Source organism: Diaphorina citri, unplaced genomic scaffold (assembly GCF_000475195.1).
Source record: "Diaphorina citri unplaced genomic scaffold, Diaci psyllid genome assembly version 1.1 scaffold1018, whole genome shotgun sequence".
Taxonomy (NCBI): domain Eukaryota; kingdom Metazoa; phylum Arthropoda; class Insecta; order Hemiptera; family Psyllidae; genus Diaphorina; species Diaphorina citri.
In genome coordinates this window covers 89,877-109,336 of record NW_007378448.1, presented here as the reverse complement: position 1 = coordinate 109,336, position 19,460 = coordinate 89,877, and the positions used below count along the sequence as shown (strand labels likewise).

The window sequence follows — 19,460 nt, the reverse complement described above, 5'->3', positions numbered from 1 at the left end:
TTTAAACATCTAACAAACAAAAATGAAACATAATTTTGTTGTTGTTCTGGTCAATGAATGTCACATGGATGTTACTATTAAGTATTAACTACGCATGAATGTCATAAGTCATAAGTGATGAATGTCAATATCATCCTAATAGCATACTTTGTGAATGTCAACACTTTGTTTACTACTTATCGGCATGCGACCAAAGAGTAGAAGGGTGTGACACTTTTGTCGCTAAAATTGGTCGAGAAAATTCCTCTTAATAACCGACTGATAAACGAGCGGTAGAGCTCAGGGGGAGTCAGAAACATGGGGTTTAAAGTTCTCCCATAATAACATATACCTATCTGTAGCGTATAATATCTCTAGTAGCGCGGTCAAACTTTGTTGACTTGCTCCTTAATAGGAGGTGATTTTGTTGACGATAGATACACTGCCCTCACGTCACATGAGCTCACGTGACGTGATAGTAGTGTGCTTCTACCTTTAGAAGTCACTATACGATCAAAGTCACTGTCGGAAAAATTCAGTCCGAAGACATACTACAGCGGAGCGCAAGCGCCCTTAAGATAGAACCCATGAATTCATAGAATTTATTCCTGCCAGCAATAGAGGTACCATCTTATCAACTTAGGTACTCGGCTACCTACGTACTTGCATGGTGACAACCATGATGGTCCAGTATTATAGCACAGAGATCCTCGTACACATACGAATTGTAGGTACGTATGTCTAGCAATGCAAATTGTTGCATGACAAAATATGCAAAAACTTGCATGGCGAATATGCAAATAGGATCGTATCCACATGCAACTCTGCCGATGGCATGGTAGCAATTCCGGAATGGAGTTCAAATCATAACACTAGATTGCAGTCCAATGTAATAGAATCGCAGTGGTTTCCAAAGTTAGTGTCTAATAGGATCCACAAAATTTAACCAAAGGTTTGGGTTGAAAAATGGAACAAGAGGTTTGGGTCGCAAAATAGAACAGGAAGGTTTGGGAAATTGGAGGTTTTTGGTTTGCGGTCGGAAATACTGTGTGTCCTTGGCAATTATCCTTGCTATGATGACTATGATTGTATTTTCCTTTCGGAAACGGATTCCGATGGCGCGCGTTCTTGGATTTCCTATAGTTTAGTACAGGTGCTACCTTCAGAAGAAGGTACTTTTCGAACGGACTAGTTCAGTGGTTTTGGAGAACCATGTCTTTAGGTTCTTCAGCCATGTTCTTCTTCTGTAAATTACACCTGATCAGTAAGGTCGCCTATCAGGTCTACCTGTCAGTGTGTGTGCTCATCAGGTAGACCTGACAGGCGGACCTTTTCAGCCGTACTGTCAGGTCTACCTGATAGTGAGTGGCTGGCCTAGTGGTTACCTTCCTTCCACTCAAGAGTCTATCGCTGTCATTAGGGGGGCAGAGGACCTCCCCACCACTTTGGGCATCACTTTCGCCTACAGCATAATCGAGAGGCTCTCCACTCAGTTACTCAGTTATTCCACTTGGTACTAGCCGTACTGTCAGGTCTACATGATAGTGAGTGGCTGGCCTAGTGGTTACCTTCCTTCCACTCAAGAGTCTATCGCTGTCATTAGGGGACAGAGGACCTCCCCACCACTTTGGGCATCACTTTCGCCTACAGCATAATCGAGAGGCTCTCCACTCAGTACTCAGTTACTCAGTTATTCCACTTGTTACCAGTAATTCAGTATTGATTCCACTAGTTATTAGCTGGATCGAGCACTCCAGACCGCAGTACAACAGTCAGACGTGAAGAAGAACCTCACAGTATTAGTATTACTTCAGTCAGTTACCTTTCGTCTTCGTCGGCGTGGCGTAACGGGAGTAAAGAAATAGGTAATTCAATCGAAAAAGAAATAAATAATAATTAAAATAATAATAATGATCACAAAATAAAACTAAATTTAATAGGTAATCCAATCGAAAAAGAAAATGATGATAATAATAATAAAAAAAAATACCTACCTAAGCCTAATCTAGGTAATCCAATTGAAAAAGAAAATGATAAAAATTTAAAAAATAATAAAATAAATACCTAAAGTCTTATCAATCATTCTTTAAGCACCTTGTTAGTTACAGTTCTCTCTATCAGAAAACTAATTACAACTACAATCTGTGTGGTATACTCTTCTGCTCATCATGGGAACTTCACAAAGTTTCTAATGGATCACTGAAGTTAAGGAACATTGCTCGTATTGGGTGACCATATCGCGTGCGGCTGGCTTTTCCCAGCCCCACATATGCCATGTGAGATGTGAGGATAATATGGCGGGTAGCTTGCCGTCGAATGGAGGGTAAAACCCCCTGAAAATCTTTTAGTAGTAGCAGTGGCTATGCACATAAAACCTTAGCTGTTATAATGATAAACCCCTAAAAAAGAAGGCGGTTCGTGATATTGTAATTGAATTTGTAACTGTGGGCTTTACGATACAAATTGTACCTACATGGCCCTAGTCTATAGGTTTATGATGTCTAATTATCTATTTTGTTCTTTTTCCGCAGAAAATGAAGGAGAAGAAATGGCGCAAACGCATCCGCAAACGCATTCCGATTATCGCCACGATTGAGAACTACAGCGGTGAGAAGTTCATCGCTGACGCCATCGCTGGAATCACGGTGGGCCTAACGGTGATGCCTCAAGCGTTAGCATATGCAACGTTGGCCGGACTGGAACCTCAGGTGGGTAATAGAAAGTCAGATGTTCCGAAAACGAACCTTACTGTCAAGTAATGTATTTTCCTTTCATAATGTTAATGCACATTAGCTTAATTCGAATTTTTCTTTCTCAAATGTTAATGTACATTAACTTCCCCTCCTCTCCTTTCATGAATTTTGTAATGTAGCTTTTTTCTCGCATTACGATCCGCCATCGCGATGGGCATGCTACGACACAGACCACATGCGTCTAATGTAGCAGTTGTTTCATTGCTACGGAATAAAAACGGCGGTGAAACAATCATCTTTTTAATTTAAAAAAAAGGAACTTGAACGCACGTAGTATCCAGAATGTACAGAAAACAGTGAATTCAGTCAACACAGAACACTCGAATGTAGGAGTTGTTTTATTGCTACGATTTTTTTCAAGAGGTTTGGCAGAGAAAACTCTAACTGCTAAGGTCTTATCGTCTCTAAAGCGGAGAGAGAAGGAAGACAGGATAGGAGAAACGAGAAACCCAGCCGTTCCGAGAACAAACCTTGTCTGTTCAGGATAAAATCCGCCCCGGGCGGGAATCGAACCCGCGACCTAGCATTTACAAGGCTGGCAGAACTGTCGCGTCGATCACTTGATCACGTGGTTCCCCATGCTCGTGCGAGAGACATCTCTTTGCAAGTGAACAACATTATTGATTGTGTAAATAAATGAGGCATTGTCAAACGGTTGGCATAATGGGACTTTTTAGTCTTAGCCAGCGGGCCCGACACTATGAATAAGGTATGTACGTACCAGGGCCGTATCTTCTCCTCCCCTCGGTCTATTCTTGCTGACAAATGTACTCCTTTTTCATCGCCTTTTCCCGTGTTCAGACGGGGTCGGCCTTTTTCGTCAGCCCTTAATCAACCCATAGGGTGATCGCTTTTGGGCTGACATTTGCTTTTGGCTACAAAATTGTACGAGTGGATGCCCTTCGCACTTAACCTTTGTTATTTCTTTAGCAAGGGAACTTTAAACAGGAAAAGTAGACCAGCCTGAAATTTCCCTTGCTTACTTTCCGTTACTTCCCTCTGACATCCTGAATACGGGCCTGGTGCGTACATACCGTACTTATAATGTCACATACAAATATATATAAAAAAAAGAAGAGAAAAAAAATCCTCTCTAATCAAGGTGTTCATAAATTTGAATTACCCAATATTTTTCGACCACCTGGGAAGCTACTCAGGTCTTTGTATCATGAAGCGAAAACAAAGAGGCATTTCATGAATCTGGTTCAAGGAGTTGATGTTGATTTGGTACCCTGCTGGGGACTGAGTGAATTCTGGCACAATGGAACACTGTGAAATAACTTAGATAGTTAATATAGTTATGTTAAATATATCGCTAGATAATAGTTGTGTAAAATACATAGATATAATGGTTTGAAATAATGCCTAAATATATTAATTAGGTCGTGGATGGATCTTCGTAGATTATCGATAGATTAATAGATCAGTAGATTGTTCCGAAAGTTCATGGGTGTTTATTAAACGTTATGGATTACAAAATGAAACGGTTAGTGTTCTAAATTTGATCTAAGTATTTAGTGGTTCACAAATCAAGGCATGGCATTTTACTTGAGAATTTATTTGACCAGAAAACAATGGCTTAAGAGAGACCCACTGTGAGTTATTGGCATTTATTTGACTTGTGTGTCATTTTTTGATGAGAATAAAACATATTATTATTACTAAACGTAACATCATCTAGTAGGTAGGTAATTAATATTAAGTAATTAAGACTGAATCTCTGAATGGAGTGGAGAAAAAATTCGAATTATTTGTTTTTTTTTTTTTTTTTTTTTTTTTTTTTTTTTTTTTTTTTTTTTTTTTTTTTTGGGGCCGGTCCTCGTACGTACATACATACATACGTACAGACCATGGGCTGAAAACCACTTTTTTGGAATCAGGGCACCCCGAAACGGATATTTCCACCCATTTCCCGATTTTGAAAATTTGGACCGATTGCAATACTTTCTCATTACCTTGTATAGGTTCCCTATACGTAAAGGTAATAGAAAGTAAAAATGGAATGAAAATATCTAAATTTGAAAATAGGTATAAGTACCTAAGCTGATACCTATTGAAAAATAGTGATAACAAAATGCGTAGATAGGTACCTATTCGATCTCTTTGAGCCCCTAACCCAAATCCCTATGGTAATAAGCTCACAGCGCGTCGTGCGATATTGGTAGATGACGTCATCACGGGAGTACAGTGTTGTCGCTAGGTATGATATCGGCGTGCTTGAGACTCTCATGTTCCGAGAGCTGTATCTCACGATCTAGTGAACGCATTTTCTTCGTTTTAGTCTCAATATTTTTTTTAATTTTTATAGTTTTTTCTGAGATAATAAAAAAAAATCATGAGAATCACCAATTGTTCGAAAAAAAACGTGCGTAGTGGGAACTCTCTCGTTTAAATCGTATTGCCCACAAGGATATTTTGTGTCGTTCGGGGAAAAAATCGTGTCGTGTGTAGTGGGAACACTCTCATATTACCTTGCCTACAGAGGACATTGGGAAAAGAATCGGACGAAACTCAGGAAAAGTGGAAATGGGCCTTTAGTAGGTTATACATATTAGGTACTAAAAAAAAAAAAAAAAAATTATGTACCTACTTACTTTGTTAGGTAATTCATAATCATAACATTTAACATTATTGCCGGTTTTTCCCGTTCGACTTTGTTCAGTTTTTTCGCTAGATTAGTTTTTCAGAATTTTTTCCATTGAATTTCGAGTTCTATTCTTGGGATATTATTGTAATCAAAACATTGTTCGGGTATCTAATCAAGTCGTTCTATTTTATTATGTTTTACATTTTTTAGCCCGTTTTTTTATGGACTGTGTCGTAATTTTGTGATTTTGTATGTAGTTTATATAATTTTTAATTTTGTACCTTTGGTTTGACTGTTCGAAGTTCTCAAAGTGAGTTGATATTTCTTCTGTTGGGTCTTACGTACCTACTATATTTTCTTGAAAGAAAGTCATTCTTTTGTAAATCAAGTTCGATAGATGGAAAGAAAACCATTCTTTCGTAAAATAAGTTTGATGGATGGAAAGATAGAGAGAAATGTAACAACAGAATCCCTATCGTTCCGAAATCGAAGAGAGAAGGAAAACCGGATACTAAAAAGCTAGCCGTTCCGAGAACGAACCTTATCTGTTTTAGAAGAGTTAAGAAGAGTAAATAATTGACTATTAGGTATTAAGATAAAAATCTTTTGCCGATATCTACACTCAACTTTGGAGTGGCTATGACTACTTTTGCACTTAGGGCGTAATGCATTTATTTGTCAAGCACTTTCACTCGAGAGTTTTTAAGTGCACTTTTAACTTTTAATTGATAAGTTTCAAGAGGTTCAAAGTGGTTGATTAAAAATTTCAATTGCTAATTGCCAGCCTAGGGGACTTCGAGGGTAGCGCGTCTGCCTTGTGTGTGGTAGGTCGTGGGTTCGCTTCCCGCCATCCCGCCCGAGGCGGACTTTATACTAGAGATAAGATTCGGGCTCGGAACAGCTGGCTTTCTCCTATCCTGTCCTCTCTTCGATTTATAGGAACGATAAGACCTTGGTTCTCGGCGTGTCCTGTATTGTGGTGCTTCTACTTATGAGGGTAAGAAGAAGAAGAAGAAGAAGAAGAAGAAGAAGAAGAAGAAGAAGAAGAGAAAAAAAAAGATATACGGTTATGTCCTATATTGTGGTCCTTCTACTTATGGGGGTAAATGTTCTTAGGATGGCTTCCACCAACCTTTTTTTTGCCCCTAACCTGTCAGCGGGAACGGACCTTAAGAGATAAAACATTGACTCTAAACCTGTGTCGATCGATTTCGACTGAAACCGTACACAGCTTTGACAACATAGATTTACTTCGTCGGTCGACCATCGATCGAGTTAATCGACTGCCGTTAACTATGGGTGTGCACAGCATATGTGTGTACACAGCATAAGTGTGTGCACAGCACAACACATATTCAGATCCAAACGTCTACATATGTATAAGAAATTCTCTTAAAATTATCTGGTTTAAACCACGTGGACAAAGACCGCAGTTAGCCAGCCTAGTTAGCTTAGTGGGTAGCAATTTTGTTAGAGCTCATTTTGAGGGAGATTTCTTCAGTGGGAGATTTTGTAATCGCGCCAGCCTAGTTAGCTTGGTTGGTGGCGCGCCTGCCTTGTAAGCGCTAGGCCGCGGGTTCGATTCCTGCCCGGGGCGGATTTTATCCTGACGGGATGATGTTCGTTCTCGGAACGGCTGGCTTCCTTGTAAGCGCTAGGCCGCGGGTTCGATTCCCGCCCGGGGCGGATTTTATCCTGATGGGATAATGTTCGTTCTCGATGGAAGCGCTAGGCCGCGGGTTCGATTCCCGCCCGGGGCGGATTTTATCCTGATGGGATAATGTTCGTTCTCGGAACACCTAGGCCGCGGGTTCGATTCCCGCCCGGGGCGGATTTTATCCTGATGGGATAATGTTCGTTCTCGGAACGGGTTATAAGCGCTAGGCCGCGGGTTCGATTCCCGCCCGGGGCGGATTTTATCCTGTAAGCGCTAGGCCGCGAGTTCGATTCCCGCCCGGGGCGGATTTTATCCTCATGGGATAATGTTCGTTCTCGGAACGGCTCGCGCTAGACCCGGGTTCGATTCCCGCCCGGGGCGGATTTTATCCTGATGGGATAATGTTCGTTCTCGGAACGGCTGGCTTTCGTCCTACGGCATAAATTAAGTTAAGGTTCAGCCAGCCTAGCTAGCTTAGTTGGTAGTGCGTCTGCCTTGTAAGCGCTAGGCCACTGGGCTCGATTCCCGCCCGAGGCGGATTTTATCCTGATGGGATAATGTTCGTTCTCGGAACGGCTGGCTTTCTCCTATCCTTCGATTCCCGCCCGGGGCGGATTTTATCCTGATGGGATAATGTTCGTTCTCGGAACGGCTGGCTTTCGTCCCGGGTTCGATTCCCGCCCGGGGCGGATTTTATCCTGATGGGATAATGTTCGTTCTCGGAACGGCTGGCTTTCTGGCCGCGGGTTCGATTCCCGCCCGGGGCGGATTTTATCCTAATGGGATAATGTTCGTTCTCGGAACGGCTGGCTTTCTCTTATCCTGTCTTCCTTCTATCTTCGATTTCGGGTCGATAAGACCATAGCCGTTACAGTTTCCTCTGTCAAACCTCTTCATAAAAAGACCGCAGTTGTACAATTTTTCCCCCTGTGTTTACGATTTAGTCTTTTAATTATTTCCATTTGTAATTTCCAGCAACTCAAAGATCTCAAAACCAGTTCGCCAGTGGTGAAACGATCTCTCTGGTTACTGTCAACGTCTAGAAATGCTCTGGTAGTTATGCTATGCTCTGCACTGGGATATTATCTTCATTCTTTGGGAGAACAACCCTTCATTCTAACTGGTACGTAAGTCGATGGGTGGTTTATTTATTTGAAGAGGTTCGAACTGAAATAACGTAAATTTTGCTCACCCAGGTCTTGATTCACACAATCTTTTCACCTTTTCCTCGGCCTACCTCACCCTTTTCTCCCCCTCACTTCCATTCTCTCCACTCTTTTCCGTTTGTACGAGTAGCTCTCATCTCTTCTTCCAATATGTCCATACCACTGCTGTCTCCATTCCTGGATCTTTCTCGACACTTCTGTTACCTTTTAAGACGTTTCTATACTTGACAAATTTAAGACGTTTCTACACTTACGGGTGTCTAGAATTTCAACCACTCTTGTTTTTTCAGGCGACGTCAGACCAGGATTGCCACCCTTCCAGTTTCCTCCCTTCTCAACGTCGCTTAACAATCAGACCCTCTCGTTTCTGGACATGTGTACTGAGCTGGGCTCTTCAATCGTAATGGTACCTGTGATAGCTGTGCTGGGCAATGTGTCAACACTGGAAAATCCTAGGTCTTATAACGTGATGGATGAAGAGGGACATGAGTATAGGAGAAATAGAGTCCATATATCTCCTCTACCTCAATGTTCTCAACATCAAGATTCCCAAAGTCCTGGGGGTTCAACTCCTGGAACTCCTATGACTCCTAGAGACCTTGAATCTCCTGGAACTCCTACGACTCCTAGAAACCTTGCATCTCCTGAAAGTCCCATCACTCCTAGAAATCCTTCAATTTTGGAAAGTCCAACAAGTTCTGAAGCTTATGGAACTCCAACGGTCAGTCCTGAAATGCAAGTGCCTCGTCGTACTACTCGGGTAATTAGAAGAACCAGAAGATTAATTGAAGAGATGTGAAGGCTTATCCTGACGAAGGGAATGTTGTGTATGATGGTGGTTTCGAACCAGTGTATTTCGGTTTTCCATTATCCAATATTGGCTAGAGTGAATTGATTCAATCCTCAGTCTTGGTTTTCACTCTGGTGAGTCTACACAAAATAAATTTGTTCCAATGTTCTATTTTCAAAGTGATCTTTTCTTACTACATTAAACTCCAAATCAACAGGAATCATTACTGCCAAGGTCTTATCTTCCCGAAATCGAAGAGAGCAGGAAGACAGGATAGGAGAAAGCCAGCCGTTCCGAGAACTTAATCCTGAAGGCAGACGCGTTACCAATCAAGCTAACTTGGCTGGCTGAGACCTTTTGAATGGCAAGCAAACCTTCCATGTGTCAATTTCCTTCTAAAGCCAGCCATTTACTATCAGGTAAACCTGACAGGCGGACCTAATCAGGTGTACCCGTCAGGTCTTCTTGATACCTGGTGAGCACACACTATCAGGTAGACCTGATCAGCCAGGTCTAGTGAGTGTCTGGCTTAATATTTTCTCTTTGTGTATATTCCAGGTGCCCTGATGCTCCTCGCTCTCTCCTGTCTCACGCCGTACTTCTATTTCATCCCCCGCGCCTGCCTGGCAGCGGTCATCATTTGCGCCGTTATCTTCCTCATAGAAATCTCCGTGGTACGCCCCATGTGGCGAAGTAATCGGTCTGACCTGATACCGACCGGTGCAACTTTTGCCCTGTGTCTGGTACTGGGTGTAGAGGTTGGGATTCTGGTGGGTGTGGCAGTCAATATTGTGCTGCTGTTGTATCCGTCTGCCCGGCCTTCGTTCCATGTTGATAAACTCAAGGTGAGTGGTTTAGAGTATGATATAATGGGATAGAGTATGGGATTATGGGATAGAGTATGGGCCAATGGGATAGAGATTTGGATTATGGGGTGGAAGTGGGGATTCTGGTGGGCGTGGCAGTCTGCCCAGCCTTCGTTCCATGTCGATAAACTCAAGGTGAGTGGTTTATTTGAAGAGGTTTGGTAAAGGGAACTGTGACTGCTAAGGCCTTATGGTCCCGAAAGTGAAGAGAGAATGACAGGACAGGAGAAAGCCAGCAATTCCGAAAACGAAACTTACTTACTTTCCGTGTCCGGAAAAACCAATGTCGACGTCAAATATTGTACCAGTGTGTTGCAGTCTTGATTGCGGTTTCATTGGCTGATGTAATGAAACTAATTTCAGCCAATGAAACGAAACAAATTTCGCCGGGTGTGATAAGGGCTTGAGCCTAGTGTACTGATCCGTCATCCAGCTCGTACTGTGTTCAGCAGAGTTTGCGCCAATTAAACCCGCGATCTACCGCTTTCAAGGCAGAATCGCTACCCTGCAAGCTAATTAGGCTGGCAAATACAAGTTTTTATTCTAAGCACAGGATAGAATTCAATGGAGGAATGAAGAAGAGACCTTTGTCCAGCAGTGGACAGATAACGGTTGCTCACAATGATGATGATGTTTTGTATTTCAGACAATATCTGGTCAAGAATATCTCCTAGTAACCCCGGGAAACAGTTTATACTTCCCCGCTGTGGACTTTATTCGGACCAATGTGGGCAGGGCGGGAGTCAAACAGGGATCCTCTCAATTGCCAGTCGTTGTGGACTGCCGCTATATTCTGGGAGCGGATTTCACAGCCGCCAAGGTGAGTCTGAGAAGGTGAAGATCGAGGGTTCCATTCCCAAGCAGAGCCCTGATTTTATTCCACTGAAAATTTCATCTTTTTTTTCTGCTGCTAGTGTATTTTATTTATTTCTTATTCCATAACAGGGTGTAAATGGTCTCATCCTATTTATTTCCTAATTACAGGGTGTAAACGGTCTCATCCTAGATTTCTCCAGGCGGGGTCAAGGCCTCTACTTCTACAACCCGAGGCCAAGCGTCGAGTCTGTCCTGCGCGGCGTCTGTAGTGACGCCTTCTTAAGCGTTCACTCCGAGGCGGAACTCTACGAAGTGCTCCGGAAACGCCCGAACGCGCTCGAGAATGCTCGGAACTCGATCGAGCGGGACGCGAAGGTTGTCGAACTCCAAGAGGTGACGTCATGCAGCAATCGGTCGCCTAGCAACGTGAAGCGACGCGTTTTGACCGATGTGGACGAACCGCTGTTGGGGGCGAGTAATAGGATTATTGTGAATACGTGTTGACTCCGCCCCCGGACGTGTGGACTTGTCCTTAGCCTTACTCTCGGGTTTAAAAGGTTCATGTAGACCCGGAAAAAAGAACCATTCTTTTTCTGTGGACTACACAGTCAATGAGTCAGAAACTAATTTCCTATACCTATAAGGCTTTGAAGAGTGAGTTATGTACATGACCTGCCTTGGTGGTGTAGTGGTCAAGACGCTCGCCTGATAAACAGGAGGGCGTGGGTTCAATCCCAGCCGAGATATGGAATTTTATCAATATAATTTGAGAATTTGACCACAATAATAGTAGTAGCATTAGTAGCCCAATGCTGGAGTAAATGGACTTTTCAGCGCTATGCGAGCAGTATTAAGCACTTTTATTCATTATGATTTAGGATCTGACTCATTGACTGATTACTGAGTAGTCCACTGAAAAGAGTAGTTCTTTTTTAAAACTCACTCACACATATCTCTAGTGGCGAAGCCAAAAGTGCATTCCAGTGCATTTCAACATGAGACTTGATGCAAGACCTTTTACAGAGCTCAGTAGTGTTGATGTTTCATTCCCCCAACCCAACCTCGCTCAAAGGGCTTATCCACCTTTTTTTCCATATAATTTTTATAGTTTTGATGTTGGTTGTTTAAACCCAGCACAAAATAGTTAGGATATGGATAATTTTTTTTTCTCTTCTTAGACCGTCTTTCTTAAGCCCGTTTTTTTTTTTTTTTTTTTTTTTTTTTTTTTGTAGATTATTATCAGCAACCTCCGTGGCAGAGTGGGTATCACACTAGGCTTGCACGCAGGAGGTCTGGGTTCGATTCCCGGCGGGGCCAAGGTTTTTTCGGCTCTGTGCTTGGAGTTCAGGGTGCACTCAGCCTCGTGAGGACAATTGAGTAGCTACTTTAATCGAGTAGCGGCCAGTGGCGGCATTACCAGAGTAAAAAGAAAAAATTATAGATATGTCAGAAATAGTGTTCGGGAGGCTCTTAGTAATGCTGTGATATCCACAAAAATTGTGAATAAGATCTCAGCTTCACCACAAATAAATCAAGATAGATTTTTAGATTGTAGATTATTATTTTATTATTATAAATTATTTCTTGTAGTGTAATTATTATATCTATTTATAATTACCTAGTGTTATCGCTCAAGAAAATAACGATTTAATCTTTAATCTTGTACATACGTATCCTGTCGTAATTCAGGCTTTTTTTTCCCATTTTCCTCTGATTTTTTTTTTTCCCCCCCCCCCCCAATTTTCAATTTTTGTTTTCTTCTATTCTCATTTTTTTCTTGAATAGGCTGTGGATTGACCGAATTCTGTAATTTCCTTTTACTTTGACTTTTTTTTAATTACTTTTACCGTCCTACAAAGGTAGATAACCAAGTAAGCTTTAAAATACGAAGCTTTAGGACCTACATACCTAGTAATAAAGATACTTAATTTAATTCTAGGCAGTCTTGGCTTAACTTTTTCTGTAGAGGATTTGGTATTCGTAAATGTCAGTTACTCTCGGAATTTTCAAATACCTACTTATTTACATATTGATTCCATTAATTTTTGTTTATTTTACATCCCATCTTTTTTAGGGGTTTTAAGCAAATCCACTAACCCTAACCCCAACCCCCTGGTTCTGCAGTCTCATTTTAAAGTGTTAGAGCTTAGAAATGGTTTTTTTTTCAACTAATTGTTAAGGTCTTATCGTCCCGAAAGCGAAGAGAGAAGGAAGACAGACTAGATTCTAGAAGAAAGATAGCCGTCCTGAGAACGAACCTTATCTGTTTAGGATAAATCCACCCTGGCCGGGAATTGAACCCGCGTGTATCATGAGATTGTAGAACCAGGCTTAAATTACCCCTTTTGTTGTATACCTAATTGTTTTTATACTTTTTAGTTTACCTATTTTATATGCTTCTTATACATTTTATTTTTAGTGAATTGATGTCAATAAAAACCAACCTTCATATTTACTTTTTTAATTAATTAGGTACCTATTTTCCTTTTGACTTTTTCTTTTCTCATCTCACTTAACGGAGAACACTGTCCAACAACAACATTACAAAGATTTCAAAAGAAAAATAGCTTCTGTTTAGTGGAAAAATAATACAAAACAAGGGCTTCCTTTTTTGAAACAAAAATAAAATCTTAGACACATTTATTTTGATTTGGAGTAATAAAATAATTTAAGATTTAATTTAATTGAAATTGGTTTCCAACATTCCCACACCATGGATAATTTATATTATAATTATTTACCTGAAGGCTATAAAAGAGGGGGAAAAAATCTTGGAATGCAAATTGATCCCACAAAATTAGTAAAAATGAAAAAGAAAAAAAGACCAAGAACCTCTTAGAATAAATGCTACCAAAGGGAAAAATTTAAGGACCAATTTGGGTACCAATTAATTTTACCTATAAGGTTAGGTAATTTATCAACTATTCCCAACACCCCTAAAACATAAGTTTTTAAATCTCAACAGAGCTGCCCCCTTTGTAAAAAGAAGAAAAAAACATATTCTATACATCATAAGTAGGTACTTAAAATGACAATGACACAAATAACCTTGTTTGGCAAGTACCACTATTAGAACAAAACAATTTTTAAAATCATATCAAAAGTACATACTAGGTATGTAGACAATTAGACATGGAGTAATATGAAGCACAAAAATGTGAGATGAGTAAGGATAGAGATAGACTGTCTAACAAGAATGGATTGGCTATAATGAGGAGTCTGATTCATTTCATCAATGCATTGACAACAGCTTTAGCATTGAGGGATTTCAGGTCAGTATAAGTCTGGCCTGTGCCAACAAAAACAATTGGCTGTCCTGTAATGTAGGTCATGGAGATGGCAGCACCTACCTTATCATCAATCGTGTCAAACTTAGTCAGAACAATACCATCAATCAAGTGAGGATTGTCTGATAGAGAGTGGTCAGCCATTGCATTGTTAAATTTGACAAGTTGGTCAACAGCTTCATTCCCGACTAAAGCTTCTCCAACAAACAGAAGCAAGTCAGGTTGATTGACTTTAACTAGTTTAGCAAGGGCTCTCATGAGAGGTTCATTATCTTGCATCCGCCCAGCTGTATCAATAAGCACAACATCAATGTGCATGTCTCTAGCATGGCTGATGGCCCTGAATGCTATCTCAGCTGGGTCCTTACCATAACCCTTCTCAAACAGTTGCACCATTTCTCGTCCACCATGTTTAGCTGCAGGGTGAAGAGAACAAAGATGGCGTACATGGGTACGGAGCTGCTCAACAGCACCTGCTCGGAATGTATCACATGCTGCAATCAGCACATTCAAGTTATTTTCAATCAGCCAGAAACAGATTTTGGCCAAGTTGGTAGATTTGCCAACACCATTCACACCACAAAATGCCATGACAAATGGTCTTCCTTGCTTCTTAGCTTCCAGAGCATCTCGGAGGATATCCACACGACGTTTTGGAGACAAGATCTGCACAAGAGCATCTGTGAGTGTGGACTTGACGGTATTAGCCACACTCTCAAATGTACCCAGTACTTTACCCTCTAGCTTGAGTGCTACCGAGTCACACAGCTTGACAGCAATGTCTGCCGCCACATTCTTAGCAATCAAATGATCCTTCATCTTCTCCAATATTGGTTTCATGTCACTCTTGGTGAGATTCTTGCTTCCCACAAGACCACGGAACAAAGAGAACATACCTTTGTTTGCTTTACCATTTGCTTTCTTTGCACTCACATGGGATGTTTCAGCTCTAACATCTTCTTCATCATCAGATGATTCTTCTTCAGAGCTTGACTCTACTTCTAAATCTTTGATACCACCCACCATTTTACCAACAAGATGAGTGTCTGGAGTAATATTCAAGGCATTGGAGTCACTTGGTTTATCCTTTGTGTATTCCAAGGTGCTGAGGTCTCTTTGATCTCCAGAGAGCTCCCAAATTCTCGGCTTCTTACCTTCTTTAGCATTGGCTTTTGGAGTTTTTGGTTTGGTTTTATTCTTGGGGGAGCCCATCTTCATTGCCAACTTCTGACGGTTTATCATAATAATATCTTCCTCAATGCCAGCATCTCCGTTTTGAACAGGAGATGGAGGTGTAACAGGCTCCACCTTGGTTTCCACTGCTTTTCCTTTCTTCTTACTTGGTACACTCTTCTCTTCCTTCTTATTCTTATCAATAATCATTGAGGCAATTGTTTTCTTAGATTTTGAACTTTCCTCGAAAGTTCTCATCTGTTTTGGAATGCATGCTTGTACTTTACTCCACTCCTCTGCTTCTTTGAGCAGCACATTGTATGTACTTTCAAAATCATAGTCGTACAGATGCATATCGGAGCCTAGTTCATTCTTGTACTTATCTCGGAACTCCAGATGTACGTCATCAAGCAGTTTGTCCACATAGGAGAGTTGTAGAATTTTCTGAAAACCCACCACAAACACTAGATCAAATTCATTGTCCAGTTTGTGTTTTAGAACCAGGCCATTATGTTCAAACACCTGGTTGCCACCTCTCTCTTGCAAAATCACAGATTTTATCAAAGCATTCAAGGATGGCGTAAAGATCTGACTGGCACTTTGGAAGTACCAGAGAACTATGCCACCCTTGCTGAAAATGGTGAAAAAGTCCAACATTGTACAAGATTATTGAACACGGAGTAACTACGAAATTAAGGTAAATAAGAATAAAACTACTTTTAACTAATTTAATTTAATAATTTTAGATTTTATCACTGTGCTTGAAATTTTTCCTTCTTGTTTGTGTTTTGTTTTGGATGTGGTAAAAAAATGAGGACAGTTACTGATAAAAACAACCAATCAGAGAACGCTTTGAACTGGTTACTTCACTTGAACTGAACGCTCATTGGTTAAAATTTTGCGTATTTCGTGTCGTGATAACGTCAGCTGTTTGAGGTTATGTTTACATGTTTACTACCGTAGTTTGCAGTCTGTATTTCAGACTTGTACGAAAAAAGGACCGTTCACATGGTCTTTTTTCGTTTGTCACTCTTCTTCAGATTTCTCATTTCTGTATTGAACTGTTGATTTTTTTTTTTTTTTTTCGTACGTACTAGCAAGGGACAATGTCACATCCAATGCATTCTTATTTCGAATTATTATTATTTGAACAGTTTTGGTAGAGGTAGGTAACTGTAACAGCTGTAAGGTCTTATCGTCCCGAAAGCAAAGAGAGAAGAAAGACATGATAAGAGCCAGCCGTTCCGAGGTCAAACCTTGCTTGTTAGGATAAAATCCGCCGCAGGCAGGAATCGAACCCTCTCCCTCCTGGCGTCTAAGCATTGTCTACAAGAAATACAATAATAATAAGTACCTACCTATGAAGAAATCAGCATGATTCCTATATCTGTGTACGTCTGAGGCACAGTATAGAAGGTGGTTACACTGTGAAACCGGTATGCTTCAAAGGGATAACCATGCTTAGGTAAGGACAGAACACATGTGGCCCGCCAGACCATTTTTGTGGCCCGCGAAGCTTTTTGGGATTTGTACAAACTTACCTAAATGTAAAATTCGGAGAATACTTTTTGAAAAATTTCGCCTACGGCGCTCCAAAATTCGATTGGACTGAATTTCTGAAAAGATAGGGGGAGGAGGGGGGAGTTCCTACAATGCTCCCCTATTATATACATATGTGGCCCGCGAAATACCTCCCAATGTAACATGTAACCCGTATAGACATAGAAGTTGGAAACCCCTGCTATAGGGAATAGATAGTAGGTATTTAGGTATTAAACCTACTTTTACTTCAGAAATCTATTAGGTAGATACCTAGTACCTACCTACTTAGAAAGACATACCCACGTAGATTCCTTACTCTAGATAGGTACCTTTATAGGTAGATAATAATAATAATATAAAAATAATAATACCTAATAATTATAATAATAATAATAATAATAATAATAGTGCTTATTTATACTGCTCGCATAGGACTGAAAAGTCCCTTTACTCCAGCAGTAGGCTACCTACTACTATTATTATTGTGGTCAAATTCTCAAATTATATTGAGGTTAAAATTCCATACCTCGGCTGGGATTGAACCCACGCCCTCCTGTTTACCAGGCGAACGCCTTGACCAGTACACCACCGAGGCAAGTACTAAAGAATCTGAACTGAAGACAGATACCATCAGATCCAAGATTGGTATCAGATTTATCTATTAATTTAAAATTACAACTTGATGAGCCGTGGACAATGGGTAATTGATTTTAATCAAACATTAAATCTATCATTTCTCCCCAAGATCATCTTTAGACCGGAAGTACGTGGTAGTTCGGTTCTGTTGAGTACCTAGAAAGGAACTCACACATTTTCTGGTAATTTTACTTACCTACGTGTTAGCATAGGTCCATAGGGCATAGATAGGTAGGTATAAGGAAAGAAGGGTTATAATAATAGGTCTGGGTTTATAGGTTTCATTCTTCTGTTCCAAGAAGAAGTTTGATAGAGGGAACCAAGGTCTTATTGTCCCAAAAATTGAAGAGAAATGGGAGTACAGGATAGGAGAAAGAGAGCCGTTCCGAGAACGAGCTTCATCAGTTAGGATAAAGTTCGCCCCTTGCGGGAATCGAACCCGCTACTTAGCACTACAGGGCAGACGCGGCGCGCTACCAACCCAGCTAACTAGGCTTGCACATTTTGAACTTTTTAAGAGTTTTTTTTTTAAGAGGTTTGACAGAGGGAACTGTAACTGCTATATGGTCTTATTGTCCCGAAATCGAAGAGAGAAGGAAGACAGGATAGGAGAAAGCCAGATGTTCCGAGAACGAACATTATAATATCCCATCAGTATAAAATCCGCCCCGGGCGGGAATCGAACCCGCGGCCTAGCGCTTACAAGGCAGACGAACTACCAACTAAGCTAACTAGGCTGGCACTATGTTTTTTAGTGACGCAGGTTTTAGTGTCCATTTAGTGACGGCCTACCCTAATAGGTACATAGATCCATCCAGCTTGAGAGGGACCGCGAGAAGCCAGCACCACTTGATTGATCATAATATGGTCACCCATCGGTGTACCAACCACGCTCAACGTTGCCTTCAGAGAACCATTGGAAGCTGTGGAGTTAATTATTCAACATGATATCCCGGCGTAACCGCGAAGAGCCATTATTATTATTATTTTTTTTTTTACCGAAAATTTCAATTCCACCGAAACCCTTCGCTGCCAGATGCCAGAGATGGTTGACATCGATGTCAGATGTCACCCGCGCCAATGTCAGCACTTGTCACTTCCTCTTTCCCAAATGCAGAGCTGTCCAAAACTTTTTCAATTAAAACTCATTAAACTTTTGTTTTTCACTTCTTTTGTCTTTCCTTTTTTTCCCTTTTTTACGTTTTTCTTAACTTTTTTGTTTGTTTTTTACTCCTTTTCCTGTAGGTATCTACCGAAATTTCTACGCAATAATAGGTAATTTATTAGGTATAGCTATTCGATATGGTAGGTAGGTTACCTACCTACCCACCTACCTACCTACCTGTAAGTTAGGGTTGCCAACCGTACGTTATTTCCCCGGAACAATCGTATTTTTGTCAAAAATCAAATGTTCCGCCGGAACACACCTTTGTTCCGGTTTTTTCCAAATCTATGGAAAATACGGGAACTGACTAATAAACAGAAAAAAATACAAAAAAAAAGGTTAAAAAGATAGGTAGGTACGTACGAAAAACACAAAACCCGCGAGTGAAGTAGGTAGTGTAGTGTAGGTAGTAACGTACTAGTAGGTACGAATGTATAACGTACAGCGTACAGGTGCATGCAGCATGATTCATTAATCTGGATCTCTAGGCCTATGCATGCCTTTGTTCCGGGTAAAAATCGGGAAATCCGTATTTTTCCACCATTTTGCTAGTTTGTACCGTATATGCCGAAAAAAAAGTTGGCAACCCTACTGTAAGTAGGTATGCCTAACATTATTTGTGGTAAAACCAATTATTCTACCTATCGCCCATCTTGTATTTCTCCCCTACCTTCGTCAAAACTGCCATTTTTCATCGTAAATTATAAGCAAATTTTTACATGCTTGATGTAAGCAGTTCATGTAGGATAACTAACACGGGGACTTAGGTAGGTAGGTACATACGTATAATAACTACTTACTTACCTAACAGTTTTTACATAAAAATACCCTTGTTGTGTGTAAGTTTGGCGAAAATTATACCGGAGATTACAATCTGAAGTTATTTATCATTATGAATTTATTAATAATACCTAGGTACCTATTTTAAGTAGGTACCTACGAGTATTTATTGCAGAATTTGTTTTAATTATTCAGTGCGCGGTAGTGCGTCAGGCCATGTTTTTTTTTTTTTTTTTTTTTTTTTTTTTTTTTTTATTTTTTTT

General features: G+C 40.6%; 3 protein-coding genes and 1 long non-coding RNA gene across 4 annotated transcripts in view; 3 read left to right on the top strand and 1 right to left on the bottom strand.

Moving 5' to 3' along the window:
- LOC103513739 (sodium-independent sulfate anion transporter) overlaps positions 1-11,770 on the top strand; it is a 28,735-nt gene extending 16,965 nt beyond the window's left edge. Inside the window, 2 exon segments of the mRNA XM_026826864.1 lie at positions 10,445-10,618; positions 10,783-11,770. Coding sequence (XP_026682665.1) covers positions 10,445-10,618; positions 10,783-11,118 — 510 coding nt within the window. The 3' untranslated portion in view covers positions 11,119-11,770.
- On the top strand, positions 1,703-5,629 carry LOC113469294. The gene is made up of 2 exons (XR_003392756.1): positions 1,703-1,844; positions 5,530-5,629. It is a non-coding gene; the product is annotated as an uncharacterized LOC113469294 (long non-coding RNA).
- Positions 6,282-8,993, top strand: LOC113469291. Its single transcript, XM_026826862.1, has 3 exons — positions 6,282-6,316; positions 7,952-8,099; positions 8,433-8,993. The coding sequence occupies exons 1-3, from the start codon at positions 6,311-6,313 to the stop codon at positions 8,939-8,941; spliced, it is 663 nt and encodes a 220-aa protein (XP_026682663.1). The 5' UTR covers positions 6,282-6,310; the 3' UTR covers positions 8,942-8,993.
- Positions 11,771-12,575: 805 nt separating the features above from the next.
- LOC103513738 (signal recognition particle receptor subunit alpha homolog) lies at positions 12,576-15,872 on the bottom strand. The gene has a single exon (XM_008478587.3). The coding sequence runs from the start codon at positions 15,729-15,731 to the stop codon at positions 13,839-13,841; it is 1,893 nt and encodes a 630-aa protein (XP_008476809.1). The 5' UTR covers positions 15,732-15,872; the 3' UTR covers positions 12,576-13,838.
- Between the last annotated feature and the right edge of the window lie 3,588 nt (positions 15,873-19,460).

Coding starts and splice junctions, on each gene's coding strand:
- LOC113469291 (XM_026826862.1), top strand. Junction 8,100..8,432: donor ACAACCCTTCATTCTAACTG/GTACGTAAGTCG, acceptor TTGTTTTTTCAG/GCGACGTCAGACCAGGATTG.
- LOC103513738 (XM_008478587.3), bottom strand. CDS start 15,731: ATGTTGGACTTTTTCACCATTTTCAGCAAGGGTGGCATAGTTCTCTGG.